This window comes from Psilocybe cubensis, chromosome 4 (genome assembly GCF_017499595.1).
Source record: "Psilocybe cubensis strain MGC-MH-2018 chromosome 4, whole genome shotgun sequence".
NCBI classification, from domain to species: Eukaryota; Fungi; Basidiomycota; class Agaricomycetes; order Agaricales; family Agrocybaceae; genus Psilocybe; species Psilocybe cubensis.
The window spans coordinates 2,598,236-2,617,360 of record NC_063002.1 but is presented as its reverse complement, the minus strand read 5'-3'; the positions used below and the strand labels follow the sequence as shown (position 1 = coordinate 2,617,360).

At 47.5% G+C, this 19,125-nt stretch overlaps 8 protein-coding genes across 8 annotated transcripts; 5 read left to right on the top strand and 3 right to left on the bottom strand.

The window, feature by feature from the left end:
* Window positions 1-10: 10 nt before the first annotated feature.
* JR316_0005057 (Signal transduction protein MDG1) lies at window positions 11-3,169 on the bottom strand (the record flags this gene model as incomplete). The annotated part of the gene is made up of 3 exons (XM_047890821.1): window positions 11-2,305; window positions 2,385-3,054; window positions 3,132-3,169. The coding sequence occupies 3 exons, from the start codon at window positions 3,167-3,169 to the stop codon at window positions 11-13; spliced, it is 3,003 nt and encodes a 1,000-aa protein (XP_047750582.1).
* Window positions 3,170-3,624: 455 nt separating this feature from the next.
* On the top strand, window positions 3,625-4,756 carry JR316_0005056 (Protein-lysine N-methyltransferase EFM6; the record flags this gene model as incomplete). The annotated part of the gene is made up of 6 exons (XM_047890820.1): window positions 3,625-3,939; window positions 3,994-4,133; window positions 4,218-4,295; window positions 4,366-4,522; window positions 4,579-4,635; window positions 4,682-4,756. The coding sequence occupies 6 exons, from the start codon at window positions 3,625-3,627 to the stop codon at window positions 4,754-4,756; spliced, it is 822 nt and encodes a 273-aa protein (XP_047750581.1).
* Window positions 4,757-5,324: 568 nt separating this feature from the next.
* JR316_0005055 (Cytochrome c oxidase assembly protein COX15) lies at window positions 5,325-7,488 on the top strand (the record flags this gene model as incomplete). Its single annotated transcript, XM_047890819.1, has 5 exons — window positions 5,325-5,510; window positions 5,745-6,328; window positions 6,388-6,875; window positions 6,931-7,118; window positions 7,177-7,488. 5 exons carry the CDS (start codon window positions 5,325-5,327, stop codon window positions 7,486-7,488), a joined length of 1,758 nt encoding a protein of 585 aa, XP_047750580.1.
* A 168-nt stretch (window positions 7,489-7,656) lies between these two features.
* On the bottom strand, window positions 7,657-8,799 carry JR316_0005054 (Proteasome subunit alpha type-1; the record flags this gene model as incomplete). Its single annotated transcript, XM_047890818.1, has 6 exons — window positions 7,657-7,967; window positions 8,024-8,224; window positions 8,280-8,368; window positions 8,430-8,533; window positions 8,598-8,744; window positions 8,797-8,799. 6 exons carry the CDS (start codon window positions 8,797-8,799, stop codon window positions 7,657-7,659), a joined length of 855 nt encoding a protein of 284 aa, XP_047750579.1.
* Window positions 8,800-9,097: 298 nt separating this feature from the next.
* JR316_0005053 (Peroxisome assembly protein 12) lies at window positions 9,098-10,476 on the top strand (the record flags this gene model as incomplete). Its single annotated transcript, XM_047890817.1, has 6 exons — window positions 9,098-9,211; window positions 9,266-9,374; window positions 9,427-9,572; window positions 9,628-9,750; window positions 9,799-9,975; window positions 10,030-10,476. 6 exons carry the CDS (start codon window positions 9,098-9,100, stop codon window positions 10,474-10,476), a joined length of 1,116 nt encoding a protein of 371 aa, XP_047750578.1.
* A 448-nt stretch (window positions 10,477-10,924) lies between these two features.
* JR316_0005052 (Ankyrin repeat protein nuc-2) lies at window positions 10,925-14,427 on the top strand (the record flags this gene model as incomplete). The annotated part of the gene is made up of 8 exons (XM_047890816.1): window positions 10,925-10,930; window positions 10,988-11,323; window positions 11,375-11,563; window positions 11,797-13,386; window positions 13,438-13,896; window positions 13,948-14,176; window positions 14,223-14,389; window positions 14,416-14,427. The coding sequence occupies 8 exons, from the start codon at window positions 10,925-10,927 to the stop codon at window positions 14,425-14,427; spliced, it is 2,988 nt and encodes a 995-aa protein (XP_047750577.1).
* Window positions 14,428-14,745: 318 nt separating this feature from the next.
* On the bottom strand, window positions 14,746-15,964 carry JR316_0005051 (Subtilin transport ATP-binding protein SpaT; the record flags this gene model as incomplete). The annotated part of the gene is made up of 6 exons (XM_047890815.1): window positions 14,746-14,844; window positions 14,902-15,060; window positions 15,116-15,193; window positions 15,249-15,619; window positions 15,678-15,784; window positions 15,834-15,964. 6 exons carry the CDS (start codon window positions 15,962-15,964, stop codon window positions 14,746-14,748), a joined length of 945 nt encoding a protein of 314 aa, XP_047750576.1.
* A 2,070-nt stretch (window positions 15,965-18,034) lies between these two features.
* JR316_0005050 (GTP cyclohydrolase 1) lies at window positions 18,035-19,099 on the top strand (the record flags this gene model as incomplete). Its single annotated transcript, XM_047890814.1, has 4 exons — window positions 18,035-18,320; window positions 18,375-18,569; window positions 18,624-18,733; window positions 18,800-19,099. The coding sequence occupies 4 exons, from the start codon at window positions 18,035-18,037 to the stop codon at window positions 19,097-19,099; spliced, it is 891 nt and encodes a 296-aa protein (XP_047750575.1).
* Window positions 19,100-19,125: the final 26 nt, after the last annotated feature.

The window sequence follows — 19,125 nt, the reverse complement described above, 5'->3', positions numbered from 1 at the left end:
CATAAATCGCTTATTTCTTTTCTTTCTTCTCCTCCTTATCACTTGAGAAAAGATTCTTGATTTTTCCGAAAATAGAGGTCCTCTTCTTGCGGACTGTGTTCACATTTGAAGATGGAGGTGAATCTTTTGACTCTGATGGGAATGGCTCTTCGACTTTGGCGGGTGTCACAGGTGTGCCATTGCTGGTTGCAGGTTTCTCTTCTGCCTTAACCTCAGCGGCGGGTGCATCCTCCTTTGGTACAGATACAATTTCAGGTTCTTCTACCTTTGTGGGAGCGGGGACAGATTCGGAAACTGGAGCTTCGGGAACAGGTGTAGGGCTGGATACCTCAACTACCTTAGACTCAGTGGCAGCAGGGGTTTTCGCTTCGGAGGCAGATACTTCAGCGACAGCAGGCGGGCTATCTGCTGCAGCCGCAGTTGCAGTAAGAGGTTCCTCAATCGCAGGTGTAGTGATAGATTCATCGACTGCATGCACAATCGCAGGTGGAACAACAGTTTCCTCAACCACAGGTGGCGCAGCGCTTGAATGTTCAGCAACGACAGCATCAACAGGGGGAACAACGGTCTCCTCAACCACTGGAATAGCAACCTCTTCCTTTGTCTCTGCAGCTTCGGGAGCAGACACGGGCTCGGCTGGAACCACCTCGGGTTTGGTCTCAGCCACAGGCGTTGGCTCTGGAACCTCGATGACTGTAGGTGTGAGTACTTCTTCCTTATCAGCAATTACACCTGCAGCAGAGTCGACTTGATCTGTTCCTTTCTTCTCCTCGCTTGCTTCCTCTACAGCAGGCTCTGAGCTTTCTGGGGCAGCAGCAGCAACAGTCTCCTCATTAGCTTTGATCTCAGCGAGGTGGTTTTGGATAGCAGCTGATGCAAGAAGGCCAGGTACAGGAAGTTGTGCAGGAACGGGTGTGGGCTCAGGCTCAGGTTTCGATGTGGCAGTTACGGCAACTTCATCAGCTTCGACCTCGGGCGTTGCTTCTACGACAGGAGCGGGCTCAGGCTCACTGGTAACAGGCTCTTCCACCTTCACCTCTGGTTCCTCCTGTGGTATAGGCTCCTCCGCTGTGACTTTGGGTATAGGTTCTTCGACAGCAATGTCGGTAGTAGGAGCAGCTTCGGATGAGGTAGGTTCCTCTGCTTTAACTTCAGCGACAACATCAGCAGGCGCAGACGGCTCTCCAGTTTCGACGGGCGAAGCTGAGTCCTCAACTGTGGGTGCAACATCTTCCGAAGGTGCTGCTTGCTCTTCGGAAACGGGTGCGATTGTTTCTTCAACAGCGGGTACAACAGGCGCTTCTGTAGCTACGACAGGAGTTTCATGTTCAGAAATGGTTTCTGTGGGTCCAGCTTCAACTGGCGCAGGAGCAACAACTTCTTCTGCGACAGCTGTATCGACTTCTTTGCTGCCAATATCAGCAGATTCTGAGGCCGCCTTTTCTGAAGTTGTAGGATCGGGTTTAACCTCTTCTACAGCAACAGCAGGCTCAGGCTCCTCTACAGCAACAACAGGCTCGGGCTTCGCCTCCTCTACAGCAACAACAGGCTCAGGCTTCGCTTCTTCTGCAGCAGCAGCAGGCTCAGGCTTTGTTTCCTCTAGGGTAGTAACAGGCTCGGCTTCCTTAGCTACAGGGTCTGAGTCTGCCACAGCGACTGGCTCAGAAGTCTTTGTTGAAGCATCGGCTTCAGACTCGGGTTCAGTCGCGACCGTATCAACTTCCTTGACAGCTTCAGGCTCAGGGACGACCTCTTCAGTAACTTCTGGTTGAGACTCGACAATGGTCGATGCTTCTTCGGTAGCCGTAGGCGTGGCATCAGCTTCAGACTCGACTGCTGAATCCGTAGGCATAGGAACCTCTACAGCTTTCTCCACTGGGGTTTCCTCTACTTTTGCGGCTTCTTCGGATGACGCAGCAGTCTGGGGAGCGGGTTCTGGGACGACTTCAACAGCGGGAACACCAGGTTCCGGAGAAACAGCGACTTTTTCGGCAGCAAGCTCTTCAGCAACAGGTGTAGCAGCTTCAAGTCCAGGCTCTGGAACTGCCGTTTCAGCTACAGCCACTTCGGCGACAGGAGCCGGAACAACCTCCTGCTCCGAAGGAGCGACCGTGTTGTTTTCAGCAGCGTTGACTGGAACGATGAGAATAGGCACAATGGGAGCAACAGGTGATAAAGGTGACTCGGCGTCGTAATACACGGTATTCGTCGAGAGTGCAGACTGGGGTGCAGCTGTGTTGGGAGCCGTCTGGGAGTCTTCTGGGACATTGAAGGCGTCGTCGACGTTGGGGATTGGGATGGAAATCTATAGAAATTACGGGAAGAGATTCATTAATATACGGTCATAGTTTATAATTAGATGAACCATGTATTCTGAGGTGTACCTTTTGAGTGTTAACAGGTTCTACAACAACCGCGGTGTTATCAGCGGCTCCAACACCAGAAGCCACGTCGTCTGGTGTAGATTCGGTGCTTGGGGGGTCAGCAGACGACTGGGAATCAGTTGCAGAAGTGTTCGTAGGCTTATCTGAGGCTTCGGATACGACCTTATCCTCTTCGGTCGGAGAGGCCTCAGCAACGTCAGGCTTGGTCGGCTCAGACTCTACTGGCTGAACTTGTGCAGATAGATCTGCTGGGGGCGCGACCTCTGCCAGAGCAGCGCCGTTAGCGTTGGTAGCGTGACCGTTTTCTGTGGGTTCAGCCTCATCTTTGACGGGGATGGAGTCGGAGTCGGAGGCAGTTGGAGCGACAGTGGCCTCGTCCACAGGCTTTGAGGGCGCGGTATACACATTATTGACGAAACCTCCGGGGTCTGTCTCTGTTGGCTGGTCCTCGTGGGTGACCCATTCGCCGTCCACGATAAACTTGTACTTGATCTTTTGGCCCCAGGGAATGCCTGCGGTGCCCTCAAAACCAGTAGCGGTTTTGGTGAGCGGTGTGGACCCAGACCACTGAGAAGAGATAAGCTGAGACGTCGCCGGCTCGTTTACATCGGTCTTACAAACCTCGTCGAAAGTACCAGTGACAATGACGGATTCGGGCTCGGGATGCGGCCTTTGGGAGGATAAACGCGTATTTAGAACATTTATGGAGCATGAAAAAGAAGGAAAAAAGAGAGGAAGAGGACTTACCAGACAAAAGTAACCTGGTGGAGGTCAGGGACAGTCATGAAGGGAAGAGAATGGATGGGAAGAGAGATAAAATGAATGTCAAGAGGAGTTGCTGCTTCAAAGTACGTGCGAAGCTGGGAATAACTTTGATCGCGTTGCACATGTTTATGCCTCCTCCTCGTCCCCGCTATTTGCATTCGGAACTCTTGCTCTCCGTACTGAGAGCTCGACCATTTATTCTATGTTTACCCTTTTGACAATCCTTACGATACTGCTAGAACCCCCGGGATGCACTAGTCCTGTGCTGTGGCTGGTTTACACGCCGATAAGAGTCCGCCGAAAACTCAGCCACATCTCGTATACGTAAAATAAGCGCTCGATAGGCTTTTAGAATATATTACGCCGACTCGTATATTACTTCGTGTAGGTCTATAATGAAAAGGGCGATTTCCGAGGCTGCCTCGTGCCGGTAAAGCCAAAGATAGCCGCTGATCACATTTATCTTTCGTCCATCATGCTGCAACTAGATTCATCTCTTCCAGAGAATGAGTTCTTCCGCGACGAGATCCTCGACAGCCGCGATCCTCTTCGTCATCTCATGGACGACAGTGAATTGGAGGGCATCATCGCCTCCGACGGTTTGGCTCGTCCATCAGGTTCTCTCTCTGAACTGTTGACTGTTCTCCCTCAGCAATCTCAGTCTGTGCACGACGGCCTCCTCACCCTTTCTTTTGCACATACATGGCCCTCGATACCTTCTCCTATCTCCACATCTCTCGTCGTCGATGCTGCGCCAGGGTGTGGGGGTCTCGCATGGCCAGCCGGACAGGTGCACTTGCGTCGTTTCGCCCAGTCCGCTGCAGTTAAATGACCTCCGGCAAAGATTCTAGCCAGCTATCTCGTCCAACGCGGTCCAGATTATATCAGAGGCAAGAACATCCTCGAGCTTGGAAGCGGGACGGGTCTTGTCGGCCTCGTCGTTGGTGCTCTGAGGGATGCGAAAACATGGATAACTGACCAAGCGTCCGTTGATTTCCCTCTTGACCATGATTCTTTCTTCCTCTTAATTAACGTCCAATTTTCACTTTCTTCGTTGGAATATACTAGTCCGTTGCTACCCATCATGAAACAGAACGTCTCTCTGAACAAACTGGAAGACAAAGTCATCGTAGCTGAGCTCAATTGGTTGGTTCTTTTCTCGTTGCTGAAGGGCTGAAGAACGCGTTTCCTGAAAGTATTTGCCACTATACTGAAGGGGGTCTCCAATACCAGCAGACATACCTCGTCCAGATATCATCCTTGCAGCCGACTGCGTGTATTTCGAGCCTGCATTTCCTCTTCTCGTCCAAACTCTCAACGATCTGTCGGATTCAAAAAATGAGATCTATTTCTGCTACAAAAAGCGAAGAAAGGTAACTTCAGTCCTTCGACTCGTGATGTAAATATATGAAACTGAGTGTTCAATCAGGCGGACAAACGTTTCTTTGGAATGTTAAAGAAACATTTCACCTGGAAGGAGGCAAGGGTATTCTCATTGTTTTCTCACTTCTTGTTCATAGCAACCTCCACAGGTCCTGGACGACCCTAACCGACAAATTTACAATCGGGAGGCTATAACGCTGATACAGCTGTTTAAGATAAATTGAAGGATGACATCTACCTGAATCGGGGAACAGCCTTGGATTTGCAGGAAATTTTGGCGATGATCTTCATCTTTAAATTTGGTATAGAGTTGGTTGTGCATAGGGTTGCTACTGAATATTAGGTATGCAATACGGTAGATGAGCAGCGTTTTCCGTATAAGTTGGACCTAAAATCCCTGGATATTTGCCTGTTAGATCCACTCTAAGTGCGGCAGGCGTCCATTGTATTTAGTGGGGTCCGTTTAAGTGAAGGCATTTAAATTACGTCGATATTGTTTTGATCTACAAAAAACTTTGTTAGTAGAATAAATCCGAAGCAAGAAATAACCAATCACCTGGAGGCCATGGAATCCCTCAATATCTGCCTTGAGAGCTTCGGTGACTAATTTGTGCTGCTTCACTATTGGTAATCCCTTGAAAGCAGAACTTGCAATCGTTATTGCATAGAATGTCCCACACCCACCTGTGTCAGATTGAATAAGTAGCACTTCCCAAGCGTTCAATACACGTACCCGACACGTCCTGTACCTGCAATTGCGAAGGTGCAAATTTGGCGGTGAGCTTCTCATGGATGACCTGTTCACCTTCGGAAAGCCCTGGAGGAGCCGTAGAGGCGGTAGCTGAAGTAGCAGAGCTCCATGTAGCTGTCGTTGACAACCAAGAACGACGAATAGAGAGGACCTGGGGGGACAGGAGACGACGGGAGAGAAAGTTCATGGCGGCGCGGGGCAGGCTGGCTGAGGCTAGGCCCTTGCAGGTAAGCAATTTCACGCTTCCGATCACTGCGGGCGACGACTGCTGTAAGTTAAACAAACGGCTATTGTTTTACATGTTTTATGTAAGTTCAGCTGTAAGTTCGACATACATCATGACTTACACTCAAATAATTTCCATAAAAGGAGAATATTTGAGTGTAAGTAGGCTGTATGTTGAACTTACAGCTGAACTTACATAAAACATGTAAAACAATGGCTGTTTGTTCAACTTACAGCAGTCATTGCCCGCAGTGGATTGGTCATTGACAGACGCGTGCCGTCGATCATTTTATTCTGGTGAATCCGTGCCGGACTGGATTCCAGGCTTTGCTACTCCTTCAACCCCTGGACCCATCATGTTGCTGGGTGTATCGCGGAGTGCGATACGCTTCAATGCGTTGGCTGGCTTCAGGACATGCACTCGAGCGACTCAGACGCGTGCCATATCTACCACCAGTCGCGTGCAATGGTCGACACCACTCACCACTTTAGGCGCCGTAAGTAGGCGTCCTGCGACGGGATTGACCACATCGGTTCGTTTCCTTCACTGCAATAAACCATGGCAGCAAGCAAAAGCCACAAAAGCTACAGAGCCCCCGGCCCCCCTTCCTATTCTTCCTTCGCCGGCAGTTGGGAGATGGTTAATGGCCTCTTCCGTCTTGGTCCTCGGAATTATCGTTGTCGGAGGCGTAACTCGTCTCACGGAATCTGGCCTCAGCATAACGGAATGGAGGCCTATAACAGGAATCTTGCCCCCTCTGTCTCACGATGATTGGATTGTAGAATTCGACAAATACAAGGCTACCCCGGAATTCAAGCTGTATGTACCTTTCCTGTTCTTTTTCACCGTGATTAACCGTATGATACTATTACACCCAGTATGAACCACTCGATATCCTTGGAAGATTTCAAATCTATATTTTATATGGAATGGGGTCACCGTGTCCTAGGCCGGTTGATTGGCCTTGTCTTTGTCGGACCGCTGGTTTACTTCGCCGTCAGAAAGCAAATTCCCAGCTCCATGACTTTGCGTATGTCCGGACTAGCATTGCTCATAGGTGCACAAGGCGCTCTTGGATGGTACATGGTTAAATCAGGTCTTGAAGATTCCCTCATGGAAACACCGGGAGCTGTGCCCCGGGTGTCCCAATACCGCCTCGCATCTCATCTCGGGATGGCGTTCCTTCTCTACCTTGGTATGTTTGGCACAGGTATGGCTGTGATCAAGGATTACAAGTACGCCAACGGCGCCAAATGGAGCGGAAGCTCCGGCAGAATTAACAGAATTCTTTCCAACCCGTTGCTCAAATCCTTCAAGAGACAGTCTTGGGCGATTACGTGCCTGGTATTTTTGACTGCTTTGTCGGGTTTGTATTTCGTCTTTATTTGCTGAGATTCATTCATATCAATCTGTTGTCTTAGGCGCCTTCGTTGCTGGCTTGGATGCCGGTCTGCTCTACAATGAATTTCCTCTTATGGGTGGGCGCCTAGCACCACCAGCAGATGAACTTTTCTCCCCAGCATATGCTAAAAACGAAGACAAGTCTGATACATGGTGGCGCAACATTTTCGAGAATCCAACGACCGTTCAGTTCGATCACCGCGTATTGGTACGTCTAGGCAATTTGATTATTTTCTCACTTGTCATACTGATCGCTCGTATTCTAGGCCACCACCACCTACTTTGCCACAGCTGCTCTCTACTTGCAGACATTCCGCCCTGCCCTTCGTGCTGCCTTGCCTCCGCTTACCCTTGTCGCAACAAAAGCCGCTTTCGCTATGGCAAATATCCAAGTCGCTTTGGGCATCTCCACACTACTTTATCTTGTACCTGTTTCTCTAGCCGCCGCCCACCAAGCTGGAAGCGTTATGCTGCTTAGTGCCATGGCGCACCTACTAATTACCATGCGAAGACCTGGCGCGGCAGCAAGAGCTTGGCGAACTCTCAAACAAGCGGCTACGAACAGCAAGAAAACATAATCAGTGCAAAACGCCGAACAACACCCAAAATACTCATTTCGTTTTGACATCCACAACTCACCACCTATAGCCACCATACACTTATATATTTAACTTAGCAAGTTCGATAGACAAGTCGGATAGACGAAAAGCAAAGAGAATAACATTTCAAACAGAGATATAATACAGTTATCCGGACATTTGTACATCATCGTCGGCTGCGGGTGCCGCTGTTCCTGTTGCTTCCTCCGCCTTTGATGCATCTAACGCTTGTCTCTCCTCTTCTTTGAGTTCCTCTTTGGAGCGCATTGTCTGGAGGAACGGTTCAACAGCCTCATTTTCAAGGATTCGGAATGCGCCACCGGGAGTTTCTGACTTCTCATGCTCGCTTTTTGGGCCAATGATGCCAATCGATGTGTTGTTTACATTGAGCTCCTTGTCTTGTTGAAGAGTCTCGCGTAAAGCATGAAGCCCATGACGGACTAGATCTTCAAATGAACCTTGATAATAAAATCAGCTTTTCACACCAAAAAGGTAAAGCTGCTGAGGAACTCACAATCAGCAAACTTTTCGTAGTGTTTCTCCAGATATGTCTTTGCACTCTGACTTCTGGCACCGATCGACATGGCATAATATTCATACGAGTTTCCTGATGGAGAGAACTCGTAAAGATGGGGGCCGCTGTTATCTTGACCAATAACGAGGAATCCAACACCGTATGGGCGACGTCCATATTCTTGGGTATTTACTTGTGCCTCTGTCCAACACCAAGAAAATTAGTATGTATGATGTGACATATTTAAGCAACTCACTATCAGCAATTGACGAGACCAGACGATTTACGGGAATAGGCCTGTTGAAAACCATCTTGGATGACATGGCTTGTTGACGCATGAAATTGCTTCACAGCCAGATAGTTTTGATGAGATTACAGAAAGGGTGTGCATGGATGACTCGCATACCTTAGCACACGAGCATCGGAGGTCAATCCAGCAATAGCGATACCAACATGATCATCTATCCTGAACATTTTCTGTTGATAGGACGCAAGCTCGCCTGTCGAACGCTAAGCATTCAAAGCTTCGTCAGATGATATGATCGAGAGTGCAGCGCAGATTCTATCAGCTCACTTTGAGAGCAAGCAGAACTGCATGTGTCTTTGAGCGCAATCCAATGGCAGCCGATCCCTGCTTAACTGCTTCGAGAGCGTATTCCACTTGATGCAAGCGTCCCTGTGGTGAGAAAACGGTATTGTCGGAATCGTATGTGTTTCTAAACTGACTCAAATCGTCAGATACACGTCGATGAGTACACAGCGGCAATATCTACCATGATGAAAAGTGAGAGTTGTAGCAGAGTCGATGCGAAGGTGACGCGTCCGTCAAGTCTACTATTACAGACACGTGATGTATATCACGCCGGCTTTATTTGGTTCAGCGGCTCGCCCTTTTAGTGGCCGGCTACCCGCGCTTGATTGTCGCCGGAAATAACGGTTCTTCACCAATTCATGCTCTCGGGACTTAGTTTCACATTGTCTATCTCCGCTGCTGCTTTTCTACTCGATGGAAAGACATTGACACACTATCTTGATAGTTATTCATCTATCACATCTCACTAACCCACCGACAACATGGAGTTCTTTAATGACAATGGGATAGACCCCTTGAAGCCATCTCTCTTCGAACTCCTGGCACAAGAGCAATTGCGCGACCTCTTGCAGCCCGCTCTGAAATATGTCCTTGCGGTATGAATGAATACTATTTCGACTCTGTATGTTTGATACTATCAATACGTTTAGGTCTTCGCCCAACGTTATCCACGCTACCTTTTGCGTGTAGTGAACCGCCACGAGGAGTTCTACGCTCTTGTCATGTTGATAGTTGAGCGACACTATCTCAGATCTCATAGTTGAATCAATTTTATTTTTCTACTTGAAGCAGATTCTAATTCATTGAACAGATGCTTCTTTCGCTGAAAACTTTTATGGCCTGAAAAGGAGGCGCCGACCATTCATCGAGACCGAAAGGGCGAAAGCTGCTGTTGGAGGGATACCAAGTGGAGAAAAGCTTCGAAGTCAGGAAATATGGCGGTCGCTACTGTTTCTGGTGAGTTCTTGTTCCAAGTTTGTATAATAACAGTGTTTTGATACCACGACTTTAGGTAGGCGTGCCATATCTCCGAGCGAAAGCCCAGGATTATTTCGAGGAACTTGGAGGAGGAGTTGGTTCCGACATCCTCGACGAAGGTTTAGATGCACGACAAGTACAAGCTCTCACTGACCAGGTATGGCATGCGATTCAATATGCGAAACTTTTTCTGATCAAATGGTAGAGCTTCAAGGGGCGGTTCAGACGCGTCTTTAAAGCCGCTTACCCCTATCTCAATACATCTCTGGAACTTTGGCTATTGTTGTGGAATATCGCCTACCTCTTTGACAAAAAACCTTCATACCGTCCATGGCTGAGCTGGATAGGTGTAGATATTCGAAGATTGGGGATCGAAGACTTTGTAAGTGCATTGCATTTCTGGCCAGCGAATTTTTTCACTAACCCCACGTTCCAGAGAGCTGCAAGTTTAGCTGCACAGAAGAAGATATCTCCAGATACGAAGCGCACATTAACAACGCGGCTCAAACAACTTCTTTTAAGGTCCCCGCGTCTTCTGTTGGACTCGTTGCGTCTATTGTTACCTACAGCGATCTTTTTCATCAAATTTTTGGAATGGTGGTATTCGCCTGGATCTCCTGCTCGCGCGTTATCGGTCTCGCCTCAAGGCCCCGCAATTCCACCACCAAGTATGCTACCTCCTCATCCACAGGGTATCCCCTTCGACAAAACGGCCTATGGGATCTGTCCGATTTGCAAGAAAGCCATCAATAATGCGACTGCGTTGCCTTCAGGATATGTATTTTGCTATCGTTGTGCCTATGATCAGGTAGAGAAGCACGAAAAGTGTCCAGTGACCCTCCTGCCCGCTCGAGTATGGCAACTGAGGAAAGTGTTAATTTAATGCTGGGGTGCGCACGTTCGTCGAGGATGCGGACATTCCGTAGTTATCGATTATCGGAGGTGCTTTCGGTTATTTAGATTTAGTGTAGCAAAAAAGATCGACATTTCATATATCACGACTCACAGACTCCAAACCCAAGGCTTTTTTGCTTAACCCTATCTTTGAGGCTCAAACGTTCAGTCGCAGTTCATCTTTGCATCCGTTCGAGGCACGTGTGTAGATTTTGGGATGCTGCATTTCATTTTCGAAGGCTTCCACGAGTGGCAGTCGAGTTATCTCTTGCGAGACCGCGAATCCCCTCAAGTTTGCTCTTTCCATGGATATTGAAGTTTGGAATAGTTATACCGAGCCTTGAGGTGGACGATTGTCGTATTTATCGTTTCGCTGCTTCTTTGCACCATCCTCGCCTCGCTCTTGAAACTGATTGCACGCAAATCATTATCAAGCCATGAAGGTACGTCTAAGCGCCACTTACCACGGCCCCTAAATTGACATGAATACATTATTTTAGTTCGGAAAGCAAATACAGGCCCAACAGGTTCCAGGATGGTCGAGCTACTACCTCGATTACAAGTTTTTGAAGAAAATCATTTCCTCGCTAGCTGCCAATCGGCCGGCATCAGAGGCAGCGGCGTTGGCGTTGGGGGTTCGTCCTCATGATACTTTGATTCAATTGTCGCCACAGCCAATATCGCAGACTATACGTCCAAGTCCTGCAGCGTCCCCTGCGGGCAGCCCTGGTCAGCCCCCCTTTTTTGCGGCTTCGGGTCATGATCTCGAGCGAGGTCCTGATTTTCGAGCGCATAAGGCTGCTTTCTTCTTTAAACTTGAAAGAGAGCTGGAAAAGGTGTGAACTGCTTTTCTCGGTGTTTGATTGCAATACGATTGAAACTTATAGATCAATGCTTTCTATCTTCAAAAAGAAGCGGAAGTGACGCTACGGATGGAGACCCTCCTATCTAAGCGTAGAGCAGCGGCAATGAGGGGTATCCCAGACACGTCAGGCAATATAACTGCGAGTCATGTCGAGTGGAGCGCAGTGGAGGAAGGGTTTCGATTATTAGAACGAGACTTGGGCAAACTTCAGGTAAGGTTTTCACTTTGGTTAGGCACAATTTTTACAAACTTGCACAAAAGCAATTTGTAGAGATCAACGCCACTGGGTTTCGTAAAATCCTCAAGAAATATGACAAGCGTTCAAAGTCTACCACAAAAGAGCTTTATCTGGCTCGACAAGTTGACGTTCAACCAGTTTTTAACCGACAGGTGCTGCAAAAATCTCTCAAAGAACTGAGAATATGCTAATTTCTCGTCTTGTAGCTGATTTCAGAACTTGCGGATACCGTAGCGACATGCTTGCTAAACATTACTGACCTATCTTCCGGATTGAAATTTGAAGGCCCTGGTGCAAGCGACATCTTTGCTCAACAAATCTTGACGGAGATTACTCCACCGACCGGCCCTTTCCGTGATCTTGAAAGTAACTTTCACAAGGCCCTTGCAGCCAATGACGCTGCGGCTCTTATAGACTGCGTCCATTACTCTGATCTCCTTGCTCAACAATCGGGTGGACTGGGCAATGTAACACGAATTCTCTGGAATATCATCATTGAAGCGCCCCCGGATCTTACAGACCTCATTTTGGCAACCCTCACTAGTCCATTCGATTTTCAATTTATTGACGATATCAACGGACGGACATGCCTTCACGAAGCTGCTATCGCTGGAGCCCAGAGAATGGTATCTCTATGCATTGAAAATAACGTCCCTGTGGATAAGTGCGATGTATATGGTCGGACAGCTCTACATTATGCTGCTATGAGAGGGCATGCACATGTTTGTGATCAACTCCTGGATGCAAGCGCTTCTCCGAATATTCTTGATAGAGACAATTACAGCCCTCTGGTATACGCTACCCTGAAGGGCGACGTTGGCTGTGTTCGTGTTCTTTTTGAAAAGGGCCATGTTCAAGCCCAACCTCCTATGCCATCTGGAGATTTTAGTCCGCTGTCACTGGCTGCCCAAGCAGGTCATGTCGACGTTGTTGTGTTATTGCTTGAACATGGAGCGACCTCGATGCCAAATAGCAATGGTGAGTATCCTATCCATCTTGCAGCACGCCAAGGCCACGATGCCATTTGTCGGCTGCTTCTTCACCTCGATGGCTGGGATACTCCAGATAAGTATCACGAATGGACACCTCTATTTCATGCTGCAAGGTATGGACACGCCGAATGCGTTCAAATCCTTGTATCTGGTAACTGTCGCGTCTCCTTAAAGGACGAACTTGGACATTATGCATCTCATTATGCCGCGTGGTATGGCCATCAGTCTTGCCTGGAAATTCTGTTATCTGTCACAAAAGACACCCCAAACTTAACTCAATTCCCTGTTGGCCATAGTCGCTCCCCTTGGTCAGATGGGGGTTCTGTCGGTGACTTTGAGATCGACCAAATTCCATCGTTGTCCCTACCACCTCCAATTATGCCTCATCGCGTATATGGACACAATTACCTGGTAAACTCGCATTTCGTACAAGTCTCGATTGGGCGATCAACCAACAAAACTAACGGAAGCAGTGGTGTGCGCCTACATCATCGCCTCATCAGTCCATTTTTCAAGGACGAATATCTTCTTTCCACAACTCCTCTGAAACTTGTCATGACGGCGGGCCCACATGTAAACTCCGCCCCGTACACTATATCTCTTCCTCAGAATAGCGATGAAGGATCGTTTTCGTTCCAGATCGCTTCTTTGGACCATCTAGCTCTAGAGTTTTCAGTGTACCCGAATTTTGGCACCAAAACGATAGGCCGTGCAGTGGCCTTGCCCGGGATGTTCCAGGATATAAAAAATAATCAATTTTTCACGCTGCCTATTGTCGACAACAGGTTGCATGTTATCGGCGAGGTATGATGTCATTTTTTTTTTGCTCGATTCTGGACTAAATTGATTTTCTAGGTTGACTTCGAAATTAATATTATCACTCCATTCAAAGGCGTTACACTGGAAGTGGGCGGGGATTTGGAAACATACTGGAAATCAACAGCGGTTGCAGCTGGTAATCTATTGGCTCCCCTTCGCACACCCCGTCGTCCGAATCATATTGGGTCTGTACATGCATCCCCCGTTTATAACGCCAGTAATGCCACCAGTCAGACATTAGCGATCTCATCTCTTCAGGGAAACTACCTATATATTGTTATTCAAGTCACTCGGGATCATCACCCCGTGGTATTCTTCGATTGGCTTCTTCCTGGCATCAACTTCGAACTCGGTGTAGCTGATGTTACGTTGGCGCAGTTTGAGGCTTTAGCAAGATCTGTTGGGAAAGATATGGATGGGATTCCACCAGGTACATCTATTGACTGGAATAAATACCTGCCTCCGGCAATGATATCGTTGGATAAATTATTGAAGGTATGTCTTTCTCTGTTCAATAACGAGATTCAATTGACAAACCTATAACAGCTTCTTTCACCGACTGTCAATGTGTTGTTTGACTTGGCCTATCCCTCCGAAATTACCACAAAGTCGTTGAATCTACATCGACTCAATCTCAATGAATTTGTGGGCTCAGTACTTCAGACGATTTTTAATGTATCAGATCCTCTCGAAACGCAATTACCTAGAAGAAAAATCGCATTCATGTCTTTCTCACCGGATGTTTGCTCGGCTTTAAACTGGAAACAACCTAATTGTGCGTACCGTCACCTTGAGTCGCTTCTCACACTGACTTTTCCTAGATCCTGTTTTCTTTGGCACCGTCTGCGGCAAAAATCCCATTGACAATCCTTCTCAAACGGCATGTGGGTCTGGAAATGATGACAAACGGGTTTCGAGCGTTGGTGCAGCTGTAGAGTTTGCAAAAGCGAACAATCTATTGGGAATATTTGTTGAAACACAACTCTTGGTGAGCTTATTGCTTAACTCCTTAAGAACAAGCGTTGATGAGATCCACGTAAGGTTCAAGTCCCATCGTTGGTTGATGGGATCCGGAGTGCCGAGTTACTTGTCGGAGTTTATGGCAATGGACAGAACCGCCCTTCAACTACAACAGGGGGGCTGCCAAATGCCGAAAGCACCATGGTTGATGCCTTTATCGCTGACGGTGCTGTCTCTTTCGTTGACAATTCCATGCGTGAATTGGTATAATTTCACTCGCACGTACATTACTTACAGCAATTATACATTACATACTTTACTTGGTAGTACATCTAGGCGTCTACGGCTATTTACGAATAAAGATACATTACATCTACTAGTTATCTAGAGTGATGGGTTCCCCTGTGCTGCATTATATAGCGCAGCATATCCCCCGTCTGGTTTGGAAAGAAGCTCCTCATGAGTTCCGAACTCAGTTATTGTCTGACATTCGCATGCATGAGATTTATAGCAGTTTGAAGGGTCAATTAGGGTACTTACTCCATCTTTCATCATGGCAATTTTATCCGCACCGCGCGCTGTTGCAACACTATGAGTGATATAAATTATAGTTTTTGTCCTTTCACCGGTTGGTGTCCGGGATATACTCTTTAAAGTAGCAGTAATGTGGCTTTGTGCTAGTGCATCCAGGGAGGAGGTCTAGTGAGCCGTTAGTCCAGATAAAAGATCAAGGGGAAGCAAAAAGTCGGTTTACAGGTTCATCAAATATTAGAAGATCAACTCCAGGCTCTTTTGCTCGCATAAATGCTCTCGCTAGAGCAACTTTTTGCCACTACGTCAAAGGCCCCGATTAATGACATTGTATGTTGACAGACGAAAAAGCGTACCTCGCCACCCGACAAGTCATGCCGTTTCGATGATTCTCCATCATTCATCATCCCAGGATAGGACATACTTTCAAATCCAGGAGTCGCCAGCATTGTTTTGAGGCCGTGTGGAAGAGACTCGACAAACTTGTCGGCCTCAGCCAGGTGAATAGCTTCTTGGATGGCGGGCACATACCCAATTTTGTCAATGTTTCCTAAGCCTACATTCTCTTTCAACGTGCTGCTGTACTTGGAGAAGCCTTGGAACACCGCGCTCAAGTGGCTGTGATAGTCTGCAGGGTGATAGTTTCTGACATTGACATTATTGACAAGCAGTGAGCCTTTATCGTAGTCAACTATACGCAATAAAATTTTTGCAAGCGTAGATTTCCCTGGAAACAGTAAAGTATATGTGAATAGTTGGGTTTAGTCCAGAAGTGTATAACAAACCTGAACCATTGTATCCAACTATTGCCAAGGTTTCACCGGCATTTAGCGAAAAGTTGATATTTTTAAGCGCCGGTTTGTCGCTACCCGGGTAAGTGTACGACAAACCTCTTCTTTGAAGTTAGTCACAAATGAAGGCCAAGGCACAAATTAGAATACCTGGCTACAATGCTGGCCCCTCCTTTTGAAGAGATATAACGAGCCCTTTCCTCTCGTTTCGGGTTCAATTTTGGCTTTAATTTCATGCCGGCCGTAAAGGCGGACATCAAAAACAGGCCTTGGAAGACCATTTTGGTAGTTGTCACCAAATTTCGAGACGCATATACGAGGCTTTGTATGGAGCTACGATATACCGTCAATGAACCGATGGAAGTTGAAGAACCTTTAATCAATAATAATAATGGAATCTAAATATCCGTTAGTTCACTGTAATGAACGAAAAATTGCGTCATCGTACGTACTGTTTGGACAGCGCTTACAAGCTCCGTGAGGTTGAATTGGTCGATAATAGAGGTGTTGCGTGCGTAAGATGGCTGTTCGAAAGAAAGAACCAATTTTCTTGCACTTGACCATGACTGAAGAATCCAGTCACTTAAACCGAACAATGCGATTTCTGGACGGTGAACATCACTATAGGCCAGATTTCGCAAGCGCTCTTGACGATCGCAAGCCTCTACCTCTGTCCTTGTTGAAGTCGTTTCCGCTGGGTCGCGTGAGTAGTTGATCCAAGACAGAAAGAGGGGTAGCATGGTGGAAAATATAGACAGAAAAAGTATGCCGATGTGGAATGCGCCACGGGTGAGGGAAAGGATTAAAAAGATGTGAGAGGCTATTTCAGTCGTAAGTGAAATAACATTTATGAAATCCATTGGCGATAGCATTCCAAATCCACCGCCACCAAATGAACGTGCGAAGAGGTCTGATTCCTGGAGAAGGACGCGGACTGTTGGGTCTGCCAATGTTGGAACGTCGAGCCGTAGCCTTTGTTCCATTTGCTTGTGTTCAATATAGAAACGGGCAGAACCCAGAACATCACTCTCATTTGAAGCACTGCATTTAGAACACAATTAACCACATGCTAGCGTTTGGTTGCAAAGCTCAAAAATAACTTACGCAAAAGAGTCAAGACAGCCTTCTATGACCCTTCTTAGGACCTCCGTTGATATAAGATATAACAGTCGGCTCCACGTGAAGCTGTCTGATGCTATCAAGGATTGCAACTTTTTGGGGTCCAAGAATTTATAACAAGACATAAAAATTAGAAAGGAGTTTGCCTACCTCGTCGACTATCAAAGCCTGTGAGTTTCAGGGAAACCATCAGAACAAAAGAAAATGAACATCATCTAGCGACGGACCTGAGAGTAGCCTCTAAATGCCGGGAAAAGGCTTCGAATAATATTTAGGGCCATCATTAGCGAGGTTTTAAAAGGGTTCAACATCCAGAGCATTCTCAACTGGAAATGGCATGTTCAACAAAAAACAAAGCCTGGGACAGCCAGATGTGAAACGCACAAAATCAAGAGTGCATGTCCTAGTAACATACAGTGCCAGGTGGGCATTTTTAGCATTCAGCGCGCGAGGGGCGCCGGGAACGAGGTATGACCCGGGTTGACCTGGAATTTCTCTGGAGGCCAACCAGGCATCATAGACGGACTGTGGTTCATTGGCAGAGAGCCCCTTTGAAGAAGAGTCGCGACAAGGGGTCAGCTGGAAATCTGGAGAAATATGTAACCTCCGGGATATTGTTCTGCGCCGCATATTGACACGGAAAGAGAGTGGGGACCTCATCTGAGGCTTGTAGCTTGCGGTCTTATATGCTGAGAAACGTAATGGGTGTCTTGCTCCAAACCTACCAAAATGCACGAAAAGATGAGGAAGTTACATGAATCTGCTCGACTGTTCATATAAGTATGAGATCCGGACGCTTTTCATGACCGTATGATTGCGGTGCTACACCAATGAGCGAATTTGGTAGAAGTGACCCAGAGGACGGATATGCTACTGGGGGAGTCGGTACGGTTTATAACGATTTGTCAACTCCCTTCAGATATCCAAATAAGGACACTCAAGCCCGAAAGGCCGACGTCAAATCACAGCCACACTTCGCCTCAGAAGTCGTAAATTCGCTGTAAATATACAGAGAGCACTACCATGTCAGCGCAGCGTCCACCACAGGCCAACGAGCGACCACAATGCGGGCTTATGAGCCAGAGGCAGAGCGAATCCGCGATACGGACTGCCGCGTTCGGTGATGGGATGAGCCTAATATAGGGGCCACGTGCTCCGGATCTGTAACTTGCAAAAATCTGACCTCTTTTTTTCATTCCGTCGACTCTGTAACTAAAATAGCCACCATCCTAATGTCTGCACCTATCGACTCTTCACATGTCGCTCTCTTGTCCGACACTCTCCAGCGACTCCAAGTAGAACAGCAACAGTCGTCGACAGAGCCCCAAACAGGGGAAGATGATAGTCAGGGTCCCCCCTATATTCCCAAAAGTCCCATCTCCAGAGATGGCTATGGCTTTCGGAAGTCTGGGGTTTCCACACCCCTAACAACACATGGTGTGCCAAACGATTCTCTTCCCTCGTCACACCTAGCCCAGGACTTGCTTGTTCCCGATCCCAATGGTTTAGGCTGGCCAGGTGCGTCTCTTGGTAGACATAATTTGTGTCCAATTCTCAATGTATTTTGTTCAGCCAAATCCACGGTGTCTCGTCTGAATGCAACCCCAGAGGAAAGGGATGCTCGCGAAAAAAAGATGGCATCAGCTGTCCGAACGATCCTGGAATGTATAGGCGAAGATCCCAATCGCGAGGGCTTGCTGAGAACGCCAATCCGCTATGCACAGGCGCTGATGTGGATGACTCGGGGTTATGAAGAACGACTGGCTGGTGCGGCTAACAATCATTCCACACTATCAGGGCCAATTGACGAATGTTTTTCAGACGTTATAAATGACGCCGTTTTCGCCGAAGACCATGACGAGATGGTGCTGGTTCGCGATATCGATATCTCAAGTCTATGCGAGCATCACCTGGTACCTTTCACAGGCAAAGTAAGTATCTCACACCACTTAAATTTTAATGGTCATTCATAGGACTGACTGTGAAATTAATTAAAGATCGCAATTGCCTACATACCCAATAAACTTGTATTAGGGCTCTCCAAATTAGCCCGTATCGCCGAAACATTTAGCCGGCGTCTCCAGGTGCAAGAGCGCCTAACCAAGCAGATTGCGATCGCTGTACAAGAGGCTATCAAACCTCGAGGTGTAGCTGTGGTCATGGAGGCTACACATCTTTGCATGACAATGCGTGGCGTGCAAAAGCCTGGGTCACTTACAGTGACATCTTGTATGCTAGGTTGTTTCCGGACGCAACAGAAAACTCGCGAAGAATTCCTTACTCTCATCAAGCGTTAATATAGCAGAATATACCGCCACATTAA